At 61.3% G+C, this 22,363-nt stretch overlaps 1 protein-coding gene across 1 annotated transcript in view; it reads left to right on the top strand.

Moving 5' to 3' along the window:
- The window catches only part of GAS6 (growth arrest specific 6), a 34,203-nt gene extending 11,840 nt beyond the window's left edge, over positions 1-22,363 (top strand). Inside the window, 14 exon segments of the mRNA XM_068526612.1 lie at positions 867-891; positions 2,273-2,335; positions 6,823-6,945; positions 7,720-7,842; positions 10,655-10,767; positions 10,769-10,778; positions 11,342-11,463; positions 12,123-12,241; positions 12,519-12,708; positions 14,928-15,092; positions 16,122-16,290; positions 19,548-19,720; positions 20,867-21,095; positions 21,946-22,363. Coding sequence (XP_068382713.1) covers positions 867-891; positions 2,273-2,335; positions 6,823-6,945; positions 7,720-7,842; positions 10,655-10,767; positions 10,769-10,778; positions 11,342-11,463; positions 12,123-12,241; positions 12,519-12,708; positions 14,928-15,092; positions 16,122-16,290; positions 19,548-19,720; positions 20,867-21,095; positions 21,946-22,097 — 1,776 coding nt within the window. The 3' untranslated portion in view covers positions 22,098-22,363.

Here is a 22,363-nt window from a genome sequence, read left to right as displayed (position 1 = left end):
GTGGAGGAGCGGGGGGCGCGAAGCACGGGTCCCGTGGAGGCCGGCGCCCCTGCCCTCCCTGGGACGGGGCTCGGTCACACTCCACAGCCGGCCTGGGGCCTCAGTTTACTCATCTGTGATAATGGGGCTGATTAGCAAGACCCTCCTGGGAGGGTGGTCATGAGCAAGCAGGTGACACCCAACATCCGGCCCCTTGGTTCCGTCAGGGAGGGGATACAGGGCCGGACTGCTCCGCGATCAGCCCTGAGCGATCAGCCCTGAGCGGGACATCAGAGCGTGTGGGGTCAGGACTGCTGTGACTGCCCCCTCCCCGGAGCTGCTGCCGGACGGGCACAGGCAGGTGTTCTCTCACCTGACATTCACTGCCCAGTGCCCACCTCTTAATTTGCAGTCATGGATAAAAGGACTCCCCGTTTACACCCTCCATCCCTCATCCAGCTGTTTGTTGTACAAGTACAGTAGCTGCTGGGAGTCCTACAGAGGCCTCCCATCTCCCTAGGGGCCCCTGCGACCACCGGGGTCTAAGGCTTGGTTTTTCCTTGGCATGTTTCTTGTCTTCCTGAAAGATGCTTCACCCGCACAGTATTGCTGGTTACCGCAGGTCTGGTCTCAGTGTGCAGACATCACTCTGCAGAAGCTGCATGGCCCCAGGGACGCCCTCTCCCTCCGTCCCCTCCCCCAGCCCTCTCAAGGGCAGAAAGTGGCTTTCTGGGCAGCTGTCCTCCCTCAAGCACCTGCCTCCCGGGCCGGGCTGTTCCTGTGGGGGGAGAAGGGTGAGGTTTGGTGGACCAGCTGCCAGGGGGTGGTGCCCAGACGCCGGGCATTCTGCCGGTTAACCACTGCCTTTTCTTTTTCTTTTTCTGCAGGAGTACTTTTATCCAAGGTACTTAGGTAAGTTGGACTCATTTCCTCCTTTTGTTTGGGGACTCAAGCCTCATCACCGAGTTGTTCCCGGAAGGACCATGCTTAATCGCACAGTGAGTTGGGAGCTCTCCAGGGCTCACAGGGCAAAGCCCTAGTTTGTGTCTTTTATACCATAGTGACCGCGTTAGTGTCACCTCCAGCCAATGCCATTGTTTGCAAACCTCTGCCCCACTCTGATTCCAGGCTTAGCTCATTAACTGGAAATATGATTGCTTTAGTGGTTCTCGGGCTTTTTGGTCTCAGGCCTCTGCCCTTGTGAAATTACTGAAGACCCCAAAGAGCTTTTGCTTATGCAAACTCTGGTTATTGATACCATATTATTAATTAAAGCTGAGAACATTAAAAAATGCTTTTGTTTAACTTGGACGACAGGAACATACAGGCTAACAGTCTTGGCCGTCGAGCAGTCATGTCTGTGTATGGAGGCGGGGGGGTGTCTGGAAAGCCCCACTGAACACTGGGGGGAGAACAAGAGGAAAAAGGCAAAGACGGTCCCGTGTTTTCAGGACGACCTGAAAGTTCCCCTGCGAACTGCTCCTTAATACAGTTTTAAGGGTTTTTTTATGTCTCTACTTATAATGAGAGGGAAGTACTCCAGGGCTTTCCTCTTTAATTGTGTGAAGTGCATTTTGGTAAATTTTCCATTGGCCTTATAGCCTCTTAGAGGTACTTTCTCTGGGTGTGTATCTAGCAACAAGTATAGTGGACCTGTGATTGGCCTTGAGAAGCCCCATCCGGGCTCCCTGCCAGCCTTGCTCCCGGGTGTATGGCTTTGTTTCCTGAGGCAAAGGCGACAGTGGCCCCCTGGGCCACCTCCAATGCTGTCCACTGCCTGTGCCCACGTCCTCCGAGGCGTGGATGAGCAGAAGCGACCCACTAAAGGGCCAGTGAAGTGGCCCAACCAACACCCATTATGCCCAAGTTCAAGTTCAGATCATCCGCATGCCTGTGGTCCCTCCCACCCCTGGCCTCTGTGTGGAGCACCCAGTCAGACAGCACAGAGAAGGAGGAAGAGGAGGAGGGGGAGCTAGTTCTCCAAAGAGATTGACCGTCAAACCAAGGGTACTGTTTCCAAGCGGGGGTCAGGTTGAAATGGAGGCCAGCTCTCTGACCACGGTCAGAAGCTTCCTGAGTGCCACCGGAGGGCCTTCTGTACGACAGAAAGAACCCCACCAGGAGGCTGCAGGGGCCCAAGGCTCCTTGGAGACAGAGCTCTGCCCGTTGGTGGAGACGTCTTCTTGTCTGACGGTGTTCCACGTTCCGTGTCAGTGTGACTGGTCTCCCTCCAGAGTGTCACGTCTGCTGGCCCCGTGCCGGAGGGTGACGCCCTGCCCTCCCTGTTTTGCAGAATGCATCAGTAAACATGGATCTCCGTACAAAAAGAACACAGATTTCATCACCTGCGTGCAAAGTAAGTCTGTCTCCTTCCTCTAAGCCCCTGCGTTTGGGGTCTTGGGGCTTTGCTGTATTTCCATTGTCTTTGGAGCCACGGCACCTGCCTGAGGTCCGCTCCTTTGCCCTGAACTTCCTTTTCTAAGCGAGTACGTGTTGGCTTTTCGAAGAGGCAGGAAATTCGCACGGTATGAATTGTAAACCTTTCACAGGTGGAGAGAAGGTGCATCCGGCCCCGCCTCCTGGTCAGTCAGGGGCCCTTTCACCACGGCCGCCGGTTCTAAGAATATTCTCAGACCCGTAGGAATGTACTTGGAGTCTCTTATTTGCACACAGGTGGCAGCTTCCTGAACCCATGACCCCACCGCCCTTTCCCCTCCACGCTTCGCAGACGCTTCCTGTGTCAGCACGAGCCGCGCCAGCACGCGGGGCTGCGTCCACATTCGCGCTTGGTGGGCAGCGTGCTTGTTAACCAGTGTGCACTGGCGGACACCTGGGCCGTTTCCAGTTGTATACTGTAACAAACAAAGCCAGAGTGACCTCCTTGTCTGAATATATCTGCAGAATAGAGTGGACTTGCAGAGGCAAAGCTGTGTTCTTTTTCAATTCTGATGCAGACCTGGCCCCGTTACCCCCCAGTGGAGGGCGGGAGTGCCTCTCCCAGTGCCCGCACCAGCCCAGTGTATTGCTTCTTACTTGTTTATATCTTTCCGTAGAAAAAGTGAAAAACGACCCCCAGTCAATGCAGTTTATGTCTTTCTTACTCATAAGTAAAGCTGAGCTTCATATGTTGAGGAACCTTGTGTTTCTTTTTCTGTGGATACTTTGTTCAGAGTCTTTGCATGCTTGTCTCAGTTTGTAGCAGCTGTTGATATAGCTTGCAAATTAGCCATTTGTACTAAAGGTAGCAAAATTTTTCTTCAGCTCATCATACGTCTTTATTATTATTATTTTAAATTATCATACGTAACACTGACATTTTGCATGAACTTTAATCCACACGTAGACCCATAGACCCGTCTCAGCTGAGCCTGACCCCAGGCCTGGCTGTGGCCCGAGAGCTCCGTGATGTGGCCACTTCGTCCCCGCCAAGCGCAGATGTTAGCTGCTTTATGGCGCCCGCTCCACCGGTGAGGAAACGGGCTCTGAGCGCACAGCCGACCCTGCACGGGGGGGGGTCCCACGCTGCGCTCGGACCTGCACGGCAGGGTCGCCCAGGGCGGGTGGAGGACCGGGAGTGGCCCCAGGGCCTGGGGGGCAGGGCTCGGCTGCTGTGACCAGTCACCCAGCCTCCCACACGCCAGCCGCTGGCCTTGCCTATCGCGCCCCGGGTCACAGACCCCAGCCCGGCCCAGGCGCACAAAGGAAGTGAGAGACTGAAGGAGGGCGAGGGCCCTGCTGTGAGGCCCGGGCTCCCCGCGGACGCTTCGGCAGCCTCACAGGAGCAAGTGAGGAGCAGCCGCTGGTACTGGCAGAGGCCAGTGTGCACTCAAGGAGCCAGAGCCCCCGCCCATACATCCCGGTTGCCAGGAGCAAGCCCTGCCCCTCGGCCCCCAGGGTGAGCGGGACCTCACCGGCCTTAGGCGGACATGGGAGCACCAGAGAAGTTCAGCTTCCCGTCATTACGCTTCACTTGTAGCAGATTTTTGGTGTTGTCAACTTGCCGTATCAGTTCCTTCTCTTTGAATTATGTATTCAAACTGATTGGATTGTTTTACTTCCTGGGTTTCAGGCTATCCTTTTCCTGAGACTATAAAAAGTTGTCTGATATTTCATGTTTAAGCTTATAACCTGCCTCGGACATCTCTGATGCAGTGAGGAGGTGGGGCTCCGTGTGGTCATTGGTCCAGATGATGTGGGGCTCCGTGTGGTCATTGGTCCAGATGATGTGGGGCTCCGTGTGGTCATTGGTCCAGATGATGTGGGGCTCCGTGTGGTCATTGGTCCAGGTGAGGTGGGGCTCCGTGTGGTCATTGGTCCAGGTGAGGTGGAAGCTCTGTGTCGTCATTTATTCTAGATGTGCCTCCCCCGGGGGTCCCGGATTGGTTTCTGAGGCTTTGCCTTTGGGTCCCAGAAGACTTGGGCGATGCCGTCTGAGGAGTCCTGGCTGACTGTCTCCACGAGGAAGGGTCTCGGTGCCTTTTCTCCTCTGTGAGAACAACGGTCCGCATTTGCATGCATTTCCCAGGCTATAACTCATCACACCCACTCATTTCTGGAAGTGGGAGCAAAAGCCACTGAGACAGGCCTCTGCTGGCCTCAGCAGGTGCCTCACATCCCTGTCTACATAGCAGCCGCTCTCCCTCCATCCTCTCACAGCCATCGTGGGGCCAGATAACCCCTCGCCTCCCGTCTGTCGGGGGCCCGGGTCGGGGCTCAGGTCTGACTCAGCCCCGAGCCCCTCTGCAGGCTGCCTGCGTCCACCGAATTCCTAGAAGCTCAGGGGCACCTGCAAACACTCTCCTTCCTCTGCCCTACAGATAAGCTTCCCAACAGGGCAACAGATGAAAGCCGCGGTGGTGGAGTTCTCCAGCTGGGTTCCCTGTGAGAATCTCCTGGAGCTGTCCCACCCCAGGGGAGGTTGATTTTTTAAAGGGGGGTGGGTAGGCATTCTAGGCAAATTCCAGACGAAGGTAACGAGCCCAGGTGTGTCCTTCTGAAATAACTTTAAGTCTTTAACCAAATATATCAAGTGGAGACGCACCCCATCTTCCCCGTCCCTCCTGCAGGGCCTCTAATGTGCCGAGTGCTGTTGGGGGATCAGCCAGACCCTCGGCTCGGGTGCTGTCTGGGCCCCAGCACGCGTCCCCCCGACCGCCCCAGTCTCCCTGCCCCCTCAGAGCCCCGTCCTGCGGAGGCCGTGTCAGGAAGCAGACCCGTCCGTCATCTCAGCCCTGGCACTGGGCTTGACCCCCGCCGCCCCGGCCCTCCTGTCCCCCCGGGGAGCCCTCGTTACAGCCGCATGGGGGCCACAGGGCTGACCGCTGGACCCCCCTTCCTCACTCTCCGAGCGCCAGACCCAGGTCCTACTTGCTTAGGGGTGGAAGGCGCTCACGGAGTCCACCAAGGATAGCTGTGCACGTGTCTCCAGAATACCTGGAGGTGCTGCGTTTGGGCCACACTTGAAAGTGTTTTGTTGGCTGTAATTGTGCAGAAGAAGCAAGCTTTGAGGGGTCCCGTGGAAAGGTCACGAGAAGAGCCCAGTGAGAGACGTGGGTTCCAGGGTTGCGTACACAAACAGTTATGCTGGGCCCTCCCTGAGGGGGTCCCCGGTGACCAGGTCCCCAGACCCACGGGGACGCAGAGGGACAAAGCATGGTGTTGGGTCCATGCCAAGGACAAGGGCTGGCGCGAGGCCTGGTGAGCTGGGGGACACAGGGGCCCACTGTCCTCCTGGGACCAGGAGCAAGCCCACGGTGGAAACACGGTCCCCAGACCAGCGTCCGGCTGGGGACGTCAGCCGTCCTGAGAAAGAAGTGAAGAGTCGGGGGTGAGTGCCCGCCTGGCCGGCTCCACCGCGCAGACAGCGGCCTGGCGCTCTCAACGGTCACGTGCTGGCTTGGCCTGTTCCTAGTGACCAGGCCGTGGAGTCAATGGTGCCCTCAGCTGCACACGGGGCGGGGGCAGAGGGAGGGCTGAAGCACCGCGGCCACCTGTCGTGGGCCTCCCAGCGCTCAGACGGGCCCGTCGCTTGGTGAATAAAGACGCACGACAGTTCCTGGCTCAGGTGCTGCAGGGGGACGCCTGGGTATGAGAAGGTAGTGGCCGCTGGCACACAGAAAGGCGGCGTCGCGGGCTGAGCCTGGCCGAGTGGCTGGCCCGCGGTCTCCAAGGCCCCGGGAAACGTGCCCCGTTCCCCTCCGCTGAAAGCAGGACAACCCAGAGAAGCAGGATGGCCGCTGGTCACCAGCACCGCTGAAACCTACAGGCCATGGGGCCGGCGCGTGTCGGAGAGAAAGGGGAGCAGCGGAGCCCGGGGCCCAGACGGTCTGGACCGTGTCCAAGCAGAGGCAGAAGCAGCAGGCCCACCCGAGGGGCGGGCGGGGAGGCTGTGGCGCCCTCTGTGCGAGCTGGACCCCACAGACCAGGGGTCGAATGGGCCGGGGTCCTGGCCTGGGAGGGTGGACACGGCCGCCAGGGGAGGGGAACGTTCTGGGTCTGCCGGGCTGGCCCATGGGCCGGCCAGGGCCCTGTGGACCTGCTCCCTGGGAGGTCCAAGCTCCTGGGGCCCAGCCAGGCCCACACCTCTCCTCCGCTGCCCCGGGGCCACAGCCCTGACCTCGGGCCCAGGGGGTGGGCGGCCCCTACCTCCGAGCTGACCTGGGTTTCCTGGGATCGGCTGGGGCCCGGCCAGCCTGGTCTGTGGCCCCCTCCTGCCCGGAGGTGGGTGTTCTGTGCAGCCCGCCGGGGCCAGTGGAGGGGATGTTCGTGCCCCAGACCTGCCTCGGTTTCCCCCCAGCTGACCAGGAGCAGCTCAGGGCCATCTTCTCCTTCCTTTCAACTCAGAGCTGCCTGACCAGTGCTCCCCAGACCCCTGCGATAAGGAGGGCACCCAAGTCTGCCAGGACCTCATGGGCAACTTCTACTGCCAGTGCAGAGACGGCTGGGCGGGACGGCTCTGCAACAGAGGTAAGGCCACGGCCTGGGGGCGGGCTGGCGGCACAGGCGTCAGGCCCTCCCTGCAGGGCCACCCGCGGGGCCCGGGCTGGTGGGGCCGTGAGTCCTGCTGTCTTCCGCCTCTCCCTGCCAGGCCCCCTACCTGCCCCGCCGGGGACACGGCCGCACCAGCCCGTCTGGCTGAGAGCAGAGTGAGGAGAAGCGGGAGGACGGCAGGCCGGGGGTCCAGGCCCCCTCGCTGGCCGGCCCCCCTCCCAGTTCCCGGGAGAAGATGGGCGGGCGGGGCCCTCAGCCCCTCCTGTCCTCCCAAGAGCGCGAATGTTTGCACAGTGCGGGAGGTCTTGCCTCTGCCCCCGGGGCAGGGCGCCATCCAGCTTGAAAAGCCACCGTGCTGAGCCCTGAACTGTGCTCTAGCCAGGCCACCTCCTTGGGGGGCGCCGGGGAGGGCGATGACCCCTCCCGAGAGCAGGTCTGGGCCTGCGGTGGGCAGTAGGAGTGCCCTGTAGCCGCCCCGCCCGGCGCGGCCCCCTGCTGATCAGAAAGGAGTCAAGAGACTCTCTGAGTCTACAGTGCGCAGGGTCCGCGGAGAAGCTGCAGAAAACCCCCAGGACGTGGTTAGAACCCTCAGGCGGCCCCCTTGCTGCGGTGGGAGCCCTGGGCCCCTGTGCCCTCCCACCCAGGATCTGAGGGTGGATCCCATGGGGTCGGAGATGCCGGCGCTGCGACGTGCTCCAGATGGGTTGTGGGTCACGTCTGGCTCTCTCCGTCCCTGTGTCCTGTTCCCAGATGTCAATGAGTGCAGCCAGGAGAACGGGAGCTGCAGCCAGATTTGCTACAACAAGCCGGGCAGCTTCCAGTGTGGCTGCTACAGCGGCTATGCACTCTCCCTGGACGGCCGGACCTGCCACGGTGAGGCCCTGGGTCCTGGTTGCCTCCCTCTCTCCTCCTCCCCCATCTTCTTCTGCGATTGCCAAGTTGCCGGTTGGCTGAAGCCACAGTCGCTCTGCGAGGGGCTGCAGGCCGTGGCTGGTCCCTCAGGCTCTGGAGGCTGTGGGCGTCCTGCAGACATAGCACATGCCCGGGCATGTCCGCGGCCACGGGGAGCTGCCCCAGCACCTCGACACGGGCTGATGCACCAGGACCTGTGGACAGGGCCGGCCCAGCTGGGGAGACCATGCCTAAGCCCCAGGACGGGAGGCGGCTGCCAGGCCTCCTTCCAGGCCACAGAGCCTGCAGAGGTTTCTGTGCCAGTCGGGGCCCAGGACATCTGGGGCGGGGGCGGGGCAGGGAGCCCAGGGTGCCGCTGCTCACTGCTTACAAAATCAGCGCTCACAAGTGGCAGAAAGGAAAGGTGGCTCTAATCAGAATGCCAGCGATCTGGGGAGATGGTGCCCTCAGTGTTCCCCAGAAACCACCTCCGAAGATTCTGCTCGGCCATGAAAGCTTCTAAAGGGAAACAGAGAAGGAATCTCAGTTAATCCCTGAGATGGGGGGTCAGAGTCCCCGCCGTCCCCCACTGTGTGGCAGGCGTGTGGACTTCTCATGGTCTCCCTCTAGATGCGATCTCGGTCACACAGTTCGTTCAGGAGATTACTGGAGGGGAAGCTGGGGGGGAGATCTGGTCATCTGTTAATTATTCTCATTTCTACTCCTTTGATCTACAGAAAGAACAGGCAGGTTAGGCGAGGTATTGTGTGATAAGAGATTTGAGAGGTGTGCTTGGGCTGGAGATGAGTAGAGCATGGGGGCGCCTGGTTGAAAGCCGGTTACAATATGGCTCTGCTAAAGTGACAAGGAAGGGGCTTCCTGAGGGCAGTTTCCTGTAGAGAGCTGCTTACAGATCCCCCCTGTCAGACATCATTCCATTTCTATGGGGTTAGGGGTGAAGGTCCGTCTTCTGAACTTCTTCGTGCTGACATAGACGCCGTATTCTCAGAGTGGAAGACGTTGACGTGGGTCTGTAGCATCTCTTTGCTGACAGTTTTAGTTGTCTGCTTACGTATACGGGCAGAGCAAGCTGCAATTATTTTGATGCCCACAGAGATACAGATTATTATGAGCAATAGTGTTAATCCCATTCTCGTGAGGCCAGTTCTTGGAATTGTGAAGCCAGAGATTCAGTTCTGCTCAGGACAGAGCAGCCTGTGTCATGGCTGCAGTCTGGTCATCGTGCAGATCGGTCCTGCCGATGTGGAACCGTGTAGGTTTACAGGCTCCCCGGGGGGGAGCAGGTGCCCTTTGTGTTGTCTCCTTCCCACCATGATCGCTGGGAGAAATCTTAGTTTCCACATCTGAAAGCCTGTGTTTGCTCAACCGCCCTTGTAATTAAGTCATGAGTAGTTGCGAGTCTTTGCCGCATGCGGTTCTGTGTGCCATCTGAGGAATCGATGTTATTTGAAGTAACAGTTGCACTTTCTAGAAAGTCCCTCTGTCACTTTAGGAACCAGTTCTTTTTTTTTTTTAAATTTGTTTATTTATTTATTTATTTTTGGCTGTGTTGGGTCTTCGTTTCTGTGCGAGGGCTTTCTCCCGTTGTGGAGAGCGGGGGCCACTCTTCATCGCGGTGCGCGGGCCTCTCACTGTCGTGGCCTCTCTTGTTGCGGAGCACAGGCTCCAGACGCGCAGGCTCAGTAGTTGTGGCTCACGGGCTTAGTTGCTCCGCGGCATGTGGGATCTTCCCAGACCAGGGCTCGAACCCCGTGTCCCCTGCATTGGCAGGCAGATTCTTAACCACTGCACCACCAGGGAAGCCCTAGGAACCAGTTCTTAACTGTAGGCTTTTTGTACTTGTTTGCCAAAGGGGCAGAGGGGATGGACCCTCAGGACTGACCCTTGGTTGTCAGTTACAGTGACTGTGGCGTTGGTTTCCCACGGGCAGACCCCGGCATGAGGAGAGGGAGGAGGAGGAGCCAGGGGGCCTGAGTGAGGCCAGCAGGCAGCCGTCAGCTCGGTGGTCAGCTCAGGGCTTCAGGGTGCAGGGTGGGACTTCTAGTCAAAAGGTCCCAGGAGTTACTTTTTTACCTTTCTGGACTGCAGTCATTTGAACTAAGCAACAATTGTGTGCACCCCGGCTAGGCGGTGCCCTGTACAGCGTCTGGAATCAGCCTTCTCAACCACGCCCTGATCAGCAATGCCCCCCGCACCCCTGCTCCTGGGCTGGGGCTGGAAAGCCCAGTGATGAAGGAAGGGAGGAGGCTGGAGAGGAGGGGGGCAGGGGAGGGGATAGGAGGGGAGGGGAGGGGATGGGAGGGGAGGGGAGGGGATGGGAGGGGAGGGAAGGGAGGGGGAGAGGAGGGGGGGAAAGGGAGGGGGAGAGGAGGGGGTAAGGGAGGGGAAGGAGTGGGGAGAGGGATAGGAGGGGAGGGAAGGGGGAGGGAAGGGGGAGGGAATGGGGGAGGGGAGGGGGAGGGGGAGGGGAGAGGGAATGGGGGAGGGGAGGAGGAGGGGAAGGGATGGGGAGGAGAGAGGGAACGGGGGAGGGGAGGGAGAAGGGAAGGGGGGAGGGGAGGGAGAAGGGAAGGGGGGAGGGGAGGGAGGGGGAGGGGAGGAGGGCTGCGTTGCCCAGGGGGTGCAGTGATGATACCGCCAGGCCAGGCTGTGCTCACTCTGCAGAGCTGGGTGCCTCTCAGTGGCGGTTCCCAGCCTGGCTGGCGGCATCTCATTTCAGGTCGGCTGCCAGCAGGCCTGGTGGACCTGAAACACAGCTGGTTTTTTCCTGCAGACTTGGATGAATGTGCCGACTCAGGCGCCTGCGGGGAGGCTCAGTGCCAGAACCTGCCGGGCTCCTACTCCTGCCTCTGCGAAGAGGGCTACGCGTTCAGCTCCCAGGAGAAGGTCCTGCCAAGGTACCCCGCCCCGACACCACACAGGACACGCACACACACACGCGCGCAGGGCACCGCTCTCCCCAGGAACGCAGCGTGCTGTGAGCACTCGTGTGGGTTCTGCGCACCTGCACACATGCGACATGGCACGTGCCTCTTGTGCACCTGGGCCTCTTCCCCAGAGACACAGGGAGACCAACCAGGCGGGGCCCCTGTGCTTCTGGGCAACGGGCTTCTCTCCTGCCCTCGGTGCAGCCTAGCCCAGCCGAGTCCAGGGGCGCCGAGAGCCATGCTCCCTCCCACTGCCTTCCTGCCTGGGCCAGCGGCTGCCCCCCCTCCACCAGGGAGGGGATGGGGTGGTCCTGGCCCTGCCTGCCCACCAGGCTGTCCCTGCGCCCCATGCTGATCTGGCCACGCTGACGGCCTCCGTCCCGCGTCCCCAGAAGGAGCCGGCCAGCTGGGTGGGAGCCACGGGCCTGGAGCTCCCGGGTCTCGGGCTGGGGACTCACGTCCATGGCGGTGTGATGGGGCAGCAGGGTGCGTGGTGGCGCCAGTGGGCTCAGGCGCTTCCTTGTGGCCGGCAGATGTGGACGAGTGTGCGGAGGGGCGCTGCGAGCAGGCCTGCGTCAACTCCCCGGGGAGCTACACCTGCCACTGCGACGGGCGCGGGGGCCTCAAGCTGTCCCAGGACATGAACACCTGCGAGGTAGCACCCGGCCCGGCCTCCCAGGCTGCGCTGTGGCCCCGCGTGGGGTTGGCTGGGAGCACGTCCTCGGGTCCCGCGGGGGAGAGGCGGGGTGGGAGGCGTGGCCATGCCGTCCCGATGTTTGGTTGTGGCCACCTCAACTCCTCCCCCGAGTGACTCACTCATACACGCGTGACCGCAGCCCCTGCCCGGGTTCTGCGATGCGTGTGCAGCAAGCGCCCCCCTGACCATGAGGGCAGGCCCGCCCTGGCTGCCCTGTGACCACCCCCGGGGCTCCCACCATGTGGTCCTCCAGGTAGTAGAGAAGCTGCATCGTAGAGCAGGGAACATTCGAGAAACAACAGTCTTCAAGGTCTCCATTTTTTGCTTGTTTTACAACACTTTATAGTTTTTATTATTCTCCGTGCTTTTCCGTACGTTTGAAATATTCCATAATTAAAATATGAAAGCAGAAGGGAAATACACAGGGAAGGAGGGTGCTGGAGAAACTGTGCGAGGGGGCTGCCAGCGGGGAGCGGAGGCCTCTGGAAACATCAGAGACCAGCCTCCCCTGGGAGCCCCCATGGTGGGCTGGGCTGGGGGCAGCAGGGTCCCTGGGGGTTCCAGTGGGGAGCCCGGCCGAGTGCCCCCACCTGAGGCCAGCTCCCCGCTCCTGACAGGACATCCTGCCCTGCGTGCCCTTCAACGTGGCCAAGAGTGTGAAGTCGCTGTACCTGGGCCGCATGTTCAGCGGGACGCCTGTGATCCGGCTGCGCTTCAAGCGGCTGCAGCCCACGAGGTGAGAGGGCGGCCCGAGCATCTGGACCTGGCGGCGGGGGGCAAAGTCAGCCCCGTGCTCGCGTCCCGGCCGGGGAGCCCGCAGGCCAGCACAGCCGCGTGGGCCTCAGGGCTGGTGCCCGCTGCACCGCCTCCCCGGGGGACTCGCTGCTGGCGTTGGGGTGTGGGCGGCGTTCGGCCTGCTCACCTGGGCTCTTCCCGAGGCCAGGCGAGCCCTCACCGGGAGGGGTCATGCACCACGACCTGCATGTAACCCACTCGTTTCTGCCGGCGCTCAGACTGGTGGCGGAGTTCGACTTCAGGACCTTCGATCCTGAGGGCGTCCTGTTCTTCGCCGGAGGCCGTCGGGACAGCACCTGGATCGTCCTGGGCCTGCGGGCCGGCCGACTGGAGCTGCAGCTCCGCTACCAGGGCGTGGGCCGCGTCACCAGCAGCGGGCCCATCATCAACCACGGCTCGTGGCAGACGGTGAGCATGGCCCCCGCTGCGCTGCCTGGGCCAGCCCGGGGCTCCTGGGCCAAGGACCCAGCATCTACTTGCACTCGCTCACTCAACAGTTAGTGGGTGCAGCCGTGGCAGGACGGCCCCGCGCCAGAAAGCCTGCGCTCAGATGGGCATTATGTCCGCACAGAAGCAGAGCAGGGCTTCCACCACAGCGGCCGTGGTTCTCAGTGGGGTGACTCCTTTGAGGACACCTGGCTGTGTCTGGAGACACTCCTGCTTATCACAGCTGTGGGGGGGGGGGTATGGGGGGGGGCCCCTGGCAGCTGGATTGAGGCCAGGGGGACTCAGGACTCCCCACCTCGAGGACCCGCCGGTTCAGACTGTCAGTTGCGTCGAGGCTGAGAACCGGCCAAGGTCCCGGTGCCGGGCTCTCGGTGTGGGGCAGGGTCAGACATGACTCGTGACACCGTCCCAGGCTCTGGCCTCCTGGCCTGCTCCGTTCAGGCTGACCTCCAGCCTCTTGATGGAGGTGCCCTGACCGCCCAGAGCCTGAACTGCAGCCGTTGGCTTTGGAGCTGCCGCTCTGTTCTGCATCATGATGCCTGGAGCAAAGCAGCCTGTGACACGCAGGCTCTCTCCCCAGACTTGGAGGCCCCTTAGTTGGAACTGGGCTTTTAGAAGTAAGTGCTTGAAAGAGAAATGGGAAAAGCATTCTTTTTTCCTCTAGAAGTGAAGATTAAATGGAAAAATTTGCCCTGGTCTCTGCGAATAAAAGCAGTGTAGACGTTTGCTAATATTTCCATCCTGTCAGTGGTGTCTAGCTCCTCCTTTCCTGGACTCTTAAAGCACAAGCATCTCCGAAGCAGCAGGAGGGATGCCTTCCGCAAAGTTACAGATAAAACAGTCGATCTAGAGGGAAGCCGTCTCGGGGTTGAGGGAGCTCCACACGTGGGAACCCGCTGCCCCGCGGTTGAGGGCAGGAGGGTCCCGAGCGGGGCTGGGACACTGCCCGAGGGGAGGAGGCTAGAGGAGGCATGACCAGAGGAGGCACATGGCTGCCAGCCCACCCAAGACACAAACTGGTCCTTGAGGTGCAGGGCCAGTTCCACAACGACCTCTGCCCACTCTCCCTGGCCCTGAGGCTCCCCACATGTGCACACTGCTGTCTCCTCACCAAATTCAGACCCAGTACCTAAATGTTTCTCCACCTGAGCCAAAAAGGAAATTGAGGGGCTTCTGGGGCCATTAGGAAGACGCATCGTGTATAGAGTGACAGATTTTTAAATTTTCCTACAAGGAAAGCAGGAAAGAGTGGGAAGTTTTAGAAAGAATTCATATGTTCAGTCAGCATTCAGTCCGTGCCAGGCACAATTGCTGGAGATTCCGAAGTAATATATGTTCTCTTGTATTCAAAGTGTTCACCTGAGGGGTAGGAGAAGCAAAGGACCAGAGATGTCAGGGCTGACCCAAGGGGGCAGTGACTTCAGGCCCCCAGAAGGCAGCTCCCTGACTGAGGCTTAATTTAGGGTCCAGAGATGGGGAAGGGGCTCCAGGTGGGCTCACCTGCAGGGGGAGGGGGGCCCAGGGGGGAGGGAGCAGCGTTGGGAGGGAAACCAAAACCGGCAGGGTCGGAGACACGCCACAGATGCCAGGGAAGCAGATTGGTGATGAGCATGGACCCCCGAGGCTGGGGGTCTCTTGGCCCCGGGTGGCGATGGGAACGTGGTCACCCCTGAGGCTGGGGGTCTCTTGGCCCCGGGTGGTGATGGGAACGTGGCCCCCCCGAGGCTGGGGGCCTCTTGGCCCCGAGTGGTGATGGAAACGTGGCCCCCCCGAGGCTGGGGGTCTCTTGGCCCCGGGTGGTGATGGGAACGTGGCCCCCCCGAGGCTGGGGGCCTCTTGGCCCTGAGTGGTGATGGAAACGTGGCCCCCCCGAGGCTGGGGGTCTCTTGGCCCCGGGTGGTGATGGGAACGTGGCCCCCCCGAGGCTGGGGGCCTCTTGGCCCCGGGTGGTGATGGGAACATGGTCACCCCGGAGGCTGGGGGGTCTCTTGGCCCCGGGTGGTGATGGGAACGTGGTCTCTCCGAGGCTGGGGGTCTCTTGGCTCCCGGTGGTGATGGGAACATGGTCACCCCTGAGGCTGGGGGTCTCTTGGCCCTGGGTGGTGATGGGAATTGGTACCCAAGGCTGGGCGCCCCTTCGGAAGGTGCACACCCACCCTCATAGCACTTGTGCTCTTCAGATCTCCGTTGAGGAGCTCGAGCGGAACCTGGTGATCAAGGTGAACAAGGATGCTGTCATGAAGATCGCCGTGGCCGGTGACCTGTTCCAGCTGGACAGAGGACTGTACCATCTGAACCTGACCGTGGGAGGCGTTCCCTTCAAGGAGAAGGACCTTGTCCAGCCTGTAAGTCCCGTCCTTAGTCCCTGAGGTCGGAGCCCAGGTGGCTGAGCGCAGGGTTGAACCCTGAGGGCCCTGGCAGAGCACCGGACGGGAGGCGAGCGTCTCTAGACCTTAACAAGCCGCAGTGCAGCTACGTCATGTGCCTCGCCGTCTCTCTACGACACTCATTTGCGTTTTCGTCTAAATTGATGATAAAAATGTCTATTTTGCAGAGGAGATAAATCACAATGAAATTATCCTTTAACAAAAGAACACCCAACTTTTTTGGACAGTTCCCAAGAACGCTGGGTTGTTAACCCTGCCAGGATTCCCGTAGGGGAAACAAGACCTAACGGGAGGTTGGCGTTGGTCATGTCCCAAAGTCCTGCCCTTCTCATCACCCCGCTCCCCCGGTGTGCTGAGGTCCACGGCCAGAATCCCTGGTGTTCCGGGGTCTGATTTCCACACTGAACACGAGACGTGAGTCCCGCACCCGGAGGGTTCCGAGTAGAGGGGTGGTGTCAGCAGCACCTTCCCTCCAGAGGGCTGGCCCACACCCCAGAGTCCCGTCCGTGTGCCTCACGCCTCCTCGTCTTACAGACAAAGGCTGGGGCGACCTGATTTGCGCAGAGCCACGCGGCGAGTGCACGGCTGTGGGGTCCCCAGCCCCCGGCTACACACCCCAGGTGCTTTGGGTGCCTGGCAGGAGCGCAGGCACAGCTGCTGTGTAAGGGTCCCCTCGCCCTCGTCCTTCCAGGCGGTGGTCAGCGCCCCGTGTCTGTTGGACGAGTGGGGGACCGGGTGCAGGCAGAGGGGGACGGGCACGCTGTCCTCGTCTGCGTGGGGCGCGGATGCGCCACGTGTGCTGCTGCGTGTGCCGTGTACCTGGTGTCGGGCAGCGAATCCCCTCCGTGAGCGCGGAGCCTGTACCGGAACCACCTCCCCCAGCAGGATTTATCCGCGTTTGTGGTGGATTTCCATGTGCCTGCGCCGGGGAGGGCGCCATCGGACCGGGCGGCACCAGGCAGCCACCGGGGGTCTCTGTCTTTCCAGATGAACCCCCGTCTGGACGGCTGCCTGAGGAGTTGGCACTGGCTGGACGGCGAGGACACCACCGTCCAGGAGACGGTCAAGGTGAACGTGAAAATGCAGTGCTTCTCCTTGACCGAGAGAGGGTCCTTCTTCCCTGGGAGCGGGTTTGCCTTCTACAGCCTGGATTATGGTGAGTTCTGGCTCCTGCATCGGGATGGCCGTGCTTGTCCTTCCAGCCAAAATAAGCCGAAATACACTAAAAACCAGAGAAGCAGGAGCCAGTTTCCTACCTGGGAAGACGGCATGAGGGACGGCCTCGTGGCCCCCGGGCTACAGGGCGGGGGCGCAGGCCCGCTTCCAGGGCGCAGGGCTGGGAAAAAAGGGACGGAGGAGGGTGCCGGTGCTTGGTGGCTGAGACGGCAGGCCAGGCGGATGCAGGACTCTAAGGGGAGCTTCGCAGAAGGTTCTGAGACAAGACAGGCTCAGGCTCAGACACATAGATGTAGATGGGGCCGTGGGGGCCGCTCGGAAACGCCCAGCATTGCAGTCACAGCGCTGTGGGCCGTGGGGAGGGAGCGACACCCTCAAGGAGTCCCTGAGCTCAAGCTTCAGAAGGAGGAGAAGGAGAGACGCCACACAGAACTGAGGCTTTCCAGCCAGTGTGGAAAGCAACAAAGGAGCTTTTCCTTTACACTCGGAGACAGAGGAGCAGGCCTTGTAGCGGGCGGAGCGGGGCAGCTGCGGGCCGGTGCTGCTGCAGGGGACACAGGGTCGACCCAGAGTCCCTCCGGCTTCTGCAAAGCAGGGCCCTTAATTCCTGGAACAAACCACAGCTATCTCTTGCCTTTTATTATCCATCAGTGACAACTTCTCCAGTAAAGAGAAATAATCCTCCCGTGCTGATAAATGAGCACTTAGATGTCAGCTTTACGTGAAATGAGTGCATGTGCCAAATCCCGGCGGTACCGTTGCCACCTCTGCTCTGAGGATGTCAGCCTGGACAGTGCGGACTTCGAGGGGGGGGACGGGTGGCAGTTCGTTTGAGTCTGGACCCAGAAATTCCCCAACTTCCCCTCAGACAGGGTTGAAGTTAACCTCTGTTTCCCAGGGGGCACCAGCTGGAGCCCTGAGGTGTCACCGTGCCTGGGCTCACAGGCCTTAGTGACTTTCGAGTTGAGGATGTTGGGAGAGCCCTGGGTCCCGGCCCAGGGGACACCTCGCACAGAACCGCATGCCTCTTTCCGAGGGTCGGGAGGGCGTCCAGAGCCCGGGCTGCCCGGCGGTCCCAGGTGGACACCTGGTCCAGGGAGGCTCTAGGGTCGCCCCCCTCCCCCTTCTCCGTAGCCCACTCCTGCCAGGCTCCCGCCATTGCTGCCAAGGCCCCCTCTCCCGGGGCCACTCCCGGCTCTGCTCCCCCCTCCACACATTCACCCTGCGAGAGTCCCCGGGGTACCCCCAGCCCCTCTCTGTTCCTAGACTCTGAGCCTTTCATGGTTGAAGGCACACACGTGACCCCCCCCCCCCCGCCACGGCCCTGCTTGTCAGCCCAGGAGGGCAGGTGGCCTGCTTCCTCCTTCAGACCTCACTGCCCCGGTGGCCTGCAAGTTCAAGGAGGGCCCGTCCAGCTCGGAGGACATGGGGCCTGCTCCCTCCTCCTTAGCAAGTCGGGCCATCCTCTCAAGACCTTGTGTCACTGTCCCCTTTCTGTCTTTAATTGTCAAAAGCGTCACCACGTCACTGAAGGGTTTTTAGAAAAGAACCATTGACCCCTAATCGCACCACCTCATACAAAACACACTTCAGTCTTTGCATTTGTACGTGCAAACCTAGAGCATCCTTGTGATGTTTAATATCACATCGTGGAACATAAATGTTTAATTCTTTTTTCACTAACACTGTGGTGACACAGACACCGCAGGCACAGTCTCCACGGGCTGCAGTGCTGTCCCTGTGCCCGTCACCGTGCCTGCTGTGGTCGCTCGCCGCTTTTGCTGCATGGCTTTGATCTTCAGGTTCTGGGACAACAAAGGCCAAGTGGTAGTTAGAACTCTGTGCGTTTTTAATATGTCTTCAACTATACCATCAACGTTCTCACGTTACAACACAGAAAGGACGCATCAGGGAATGACAGATACTGTCCTCAGCAGCAGGTCCCCGTGGATCTGGACTCACTGGGTCTCAAAGCCTGAGAAGCCCTCGGTGAGGGCTGTGTGGCTGACCCCACCCTGCCCCCGAGAAAACTGCCCCAGGGCAGCCGAGGCGTTGGTGCCTTAAGCACGCTTCTGACAACCAGCCCACGGGCCGCACCCCGTCGGGCTCAGCAGGGAGCCCACTCCTCGGGGTGCAGGGGGAGCTTGGCAACGGAGGAGAAGGCTGGGTTGGGGGTGGTTCCTTCTTCCAATTCTGTGTGCATTCGGTTCGGTGAACAGTTACGGGAACTGACCATAACGGGACCCTCCGGGACGGGGACACACACACGATTCGAGGGGCCCATGGTCCACTGCGGGGAGAGACCGGCCCGCGGCGAGGTCCGAGCCCAAATGTTTGCAGACGTGGCCTCACCATCCTTCTGCCTAAGCAGCCCCTGCCTGACATTCTCACGAGGTAGAAACACTTAAAAACCAAGAGGGCGGAGGTTGTCTGGCCTCTTCAGCAGCAGGTGATCAAACGTGGGGAGGAAGCGTGAGGTGGCGTTTGCCCTCCGAGAACCAGGATGCAGCCCTGCTACCACAAGTGCTTTGGAGCAGTTTGTGCAAGAGGCGTAGCACCATGTATACTCATTCAGATGCGTCGTATACGTGACACGCGCCATATGGTTTATAATCCACACTCAGTACCTCCTGCGGCCCGTCTGACACACCTGAACAAACCTCACCCCACGGAGGCGTCGATTGTAACGGTAGAAAAGTGCAGCTCAGGATGTAAGATCGTATGTGCTGTTGAGCGGGGCTCACGGAAGCTTCCGTTTTCTCCGCGTCTTTAACTTTTCAAAGTCCTTCAGCTTGCGGGGCTGCGCAAGGCCGCAGGTGAGGTGCAGAGGGCCGAAGGCTGAGACACCCCCCCATTCAACTGACCTGCGGGGAGGGAGTCGGGGCGCCCGGGGGTTTGAGCACGGCCCGAGTGGCGCGTCTGCGGTCCCGGCGGGACTGAGTGGCCCGTGGTCACGCGAAGTGGCGCTCGGGGGAGCGGGCAGTGTGGCCGTCCTCAGGCGGCCCGGGGCCTCTGGACTGCGGCCCAGACCTGAGTCCGCTGCCTGGCCCCCCGTCACTTCCCAGCTGTTGGCGCGAAGCGCGGGTTCTGGGAGGCTGTTACCGACTTCCCACCTCCTCCGCTGCCGGCATCCTCTGCTGCCCGGGGCCGCGGGGGGAGCTGAGCTCGCCGCCCTGCTCCTCCCGCCTCTCTCTCTCCCCGTCTGGAGCGCCCTGTGATGTGCCGCCTTCTTCGCAGCTCGGACATCGCCGGATGTGGGGACCGAGACCGCCTGGGAAGTCGAGGCCGTGGCTCGGATCCGCCCCGCCGCCGACACGGGGTTGCTGCTTGCGCTGGTGGGCGCTGACCAGGCCGTGGTCCTCTCCGTGGCCCTGGTCGACTACCACTCCACCAAGAGGCTCAAGAAGCAGGTACCACTCGCCGCCGCCTGAGGATGAACTGCTGCCCCCAGCGCCCAGCCCGGCTGCGGCCCCACACCGTGCCCCTCGAGGTTCCAGCCCGCCCTCCCCGTCTCTCACCAGGGTCCGAGCAGCCACTCGTGGCTCAGGGACGATGTTGGGGTCCCGAAAGCCAGTTGTGCGGTGGGGAGACGTTCCCACCCGCTCAGTGGTGTAGCAGTTTGAATTAATTGCTCGTATGTAAGCCAAAGGATTTTGCTCACAGATCAGACCTTCCTTTTGAAAAAGATGTGCAAACACGCCCCAGACCCTTGTCATGCGGCCCCCTGGAGGCGCAGGCGGAGCTCTGGGCACACGCCCCTGGACACGCGCCCCGGTCACCTTCACGCAGTCCCCCTCTCCCGACTCTCCCCGACACCACGTCAACACCGTGCCCACCGGACTTACTGTTTTCTCAGAGAACAGCTAAGAGGGGGCGGGGAAATAGGTTGATTTTCTCACCTCTGTCCTAGAGGGCTGTGTTCACCAAGTCAGCCTGCCCGCGAGGGCCACCCAGCTCCCCTCTTAGCGGGGCTGCAAGCTGACCGGCGCGGGTCCGCGCCCTGCCCAGGCCGGCTTTCCCCCCGTCCCGGTACTCGGGACAAGCCCCGAGGCCAACCCAGCTGAGACCACCTCCCGGGTGGGGAGAGGGAGGGAGGCGAGGGCAGGGCCATGGGTCATGACAGCGCCTCTGCCCCGTGTTGTCAGAGGCGTGTCCTGCCTGGCGTGTGCATTTGCTGCCCTGGCCCCTCTGTGGTGCTTCGTGGCAGCTCCACGTGGAGGGGCAGCCCTATCCTCTGTCCCGGCTACGGACACTCTGGTGACTACGGTCACCTCTGCCCAGGCCAATGCATGTGCGTTCCCGTTTCTGGAGCGTGTTTCCCCCCAACTCCCGCCCGAGGGTGTGTGGCTTTATTTGTTCGTCCTCCATCATGTTGGACAGGGTCCAGGTGGCCCCCTCCTTCACCTGGAGTAGAGACTGAGTCCCTGTCACGCCCCGGCCGCAGGGCGACCCTGCCCGCAGGAGGCCCGCAGGACAGGGCAGGACAGCAGGGCCCGCGGGCACTTGGCCGCCACCCCACCCGCCCCGCCCCTGCTTAGGCGTGCTTCTCCCCGCAGCTGGTCGTCCTGGCCGTGGAGAGCGTCACCCTGGTCCTGATGGAGATCAAGGTCTGCGACGGCCAGGAGCACGTTGTGACCGTCTCTGTGAACAAGGACGAGGCCACCCTGGAGGTGGACGGCACCAAGGGCCAGAGTGAAGTGAGCCCAGCGGGGCTGCAGGAGAGGCTGGCCGTCCTCGGGAGGCACCTGCAGGGCTCCGTGCTCACCTTCGTCGGGGGGCTGCCAGGTAGGGTGCCCCAACTTGCTCGCCCCAAGCAGAACCGGGCTGCTCTGTACTAAGGTGAAGAGGGAAGCAGCCGCCCGTGGCTGCATCGGGTGCCTCGCTGGGTGTCGGCCCCGGCCTGCCGTTGTGTGTGGGGTTCAGGCTGAGAACACGCTTGCGGGGAAGCATCAGCCTGAAGCGTCCCCTCCCCGGCTTCCGCGCCCTCCAGGAGCCCCACCCCCAACCGTGGGCAAGGCTAGTGAGGAGGGTTCAGCCCACTGGGCCACGCTGGGGGCCGGGTGCCCCAGCGCCCCAGCCAGCCTCGCCCCTGAGGCCTGGTGTCCAGTTGCCATGGCAGCAGACAGAGTGACCCCGGCCCCTCCTGCATCCGGGGCTCGTGTCTGGTCAGGTGGAGCCAAGTAACCGGGGCGCAGTGGTGGCAGGTGGGGCAAGGCCAGGGCCTCACACAAGCCCCCGTCTGCTCCACTACTCAGGGCGGGCGTCCACTTGCCGCAGACGGCGGGATCTCGGTCTTGGCTGCCAGACTCAAAGTGCATTTAGTTTTAATAAACAGAGCTTTGAAGAGGACGAGAGAGAGCCTGGAAGCCCTGGGCATGACTCATTTGGGCCGAGAAGATAACATTTAATTGATCTGACTATCTGTGTGCGCTCCTGGGGGTCGGGGTGCAGCGTCAAGCCTGGCGGCAACGGTTTACCACCTGCCTAGGGCGTGTGCCCGAGCCAGAAGGAGGGGTTCCGCAGGAAGGGGAAACCGTGCCCTCGAGGAGGCCGGAGACGCAGAGCGGGGAGCCCGGACCCCAGACGCCGGGCAGCTCGCCCCCTGAGACGTGTTTGTTCTTTTCCCGCGGCCCAGATGTGCCAGTGACCTCGGCCCCGGTCACAGCATTCTACCGCGGCTGCATGACGCTGGAGGTCAACCGGCAGGTTCTGGACCTGGACGAGGCCACCTACAAGCACAGCGACATCACGGCCCACTCCTGCCCCCCCGCTGAGCCGGCCGCCTAGGCTTCTGCCACCGCCGGCCGCCCGCGCAGCCACGTACGCCTCGGCTTTCTTCCCAGACCAGGAAGGACGGCGGGAGGCACCCGCACCCCCGCCCGAGACACTGAACCCTCGCCCGCCAGGTCCCCTCACGGCCTCCCTGCCCGTGTGTAACATACGTGTAAATAGCGGACCTCAGCACCGCCCGAGCGGACCCGGGAAGAGAATTCTGTTATTTTTATTACCAGATGCTTCTCTCTGACCTAAAACTATGGAAAAATAAAACGTTT

Source organism: Eschrichtius robustus, chromosome 18, assembly GCF_028021215.1.
Source record: "Eschrichtius robustus isolate mEscRob2 chromosome 18, mEscRob2.pri, whole genome shotgun sequence".
Taxonomy (NCBI): domain Eukaryota; kingdom Metazoa; phylum Chordata; class Mammalia; order Artiodactyla; family Eschrichtiidae; genus Eschrichtius; species Eschrichtius robustus.
Note: the sequence above shows the minus strand (reverse complement) of the source record. Positions and strands in the feature narration are given on the sequence as shown.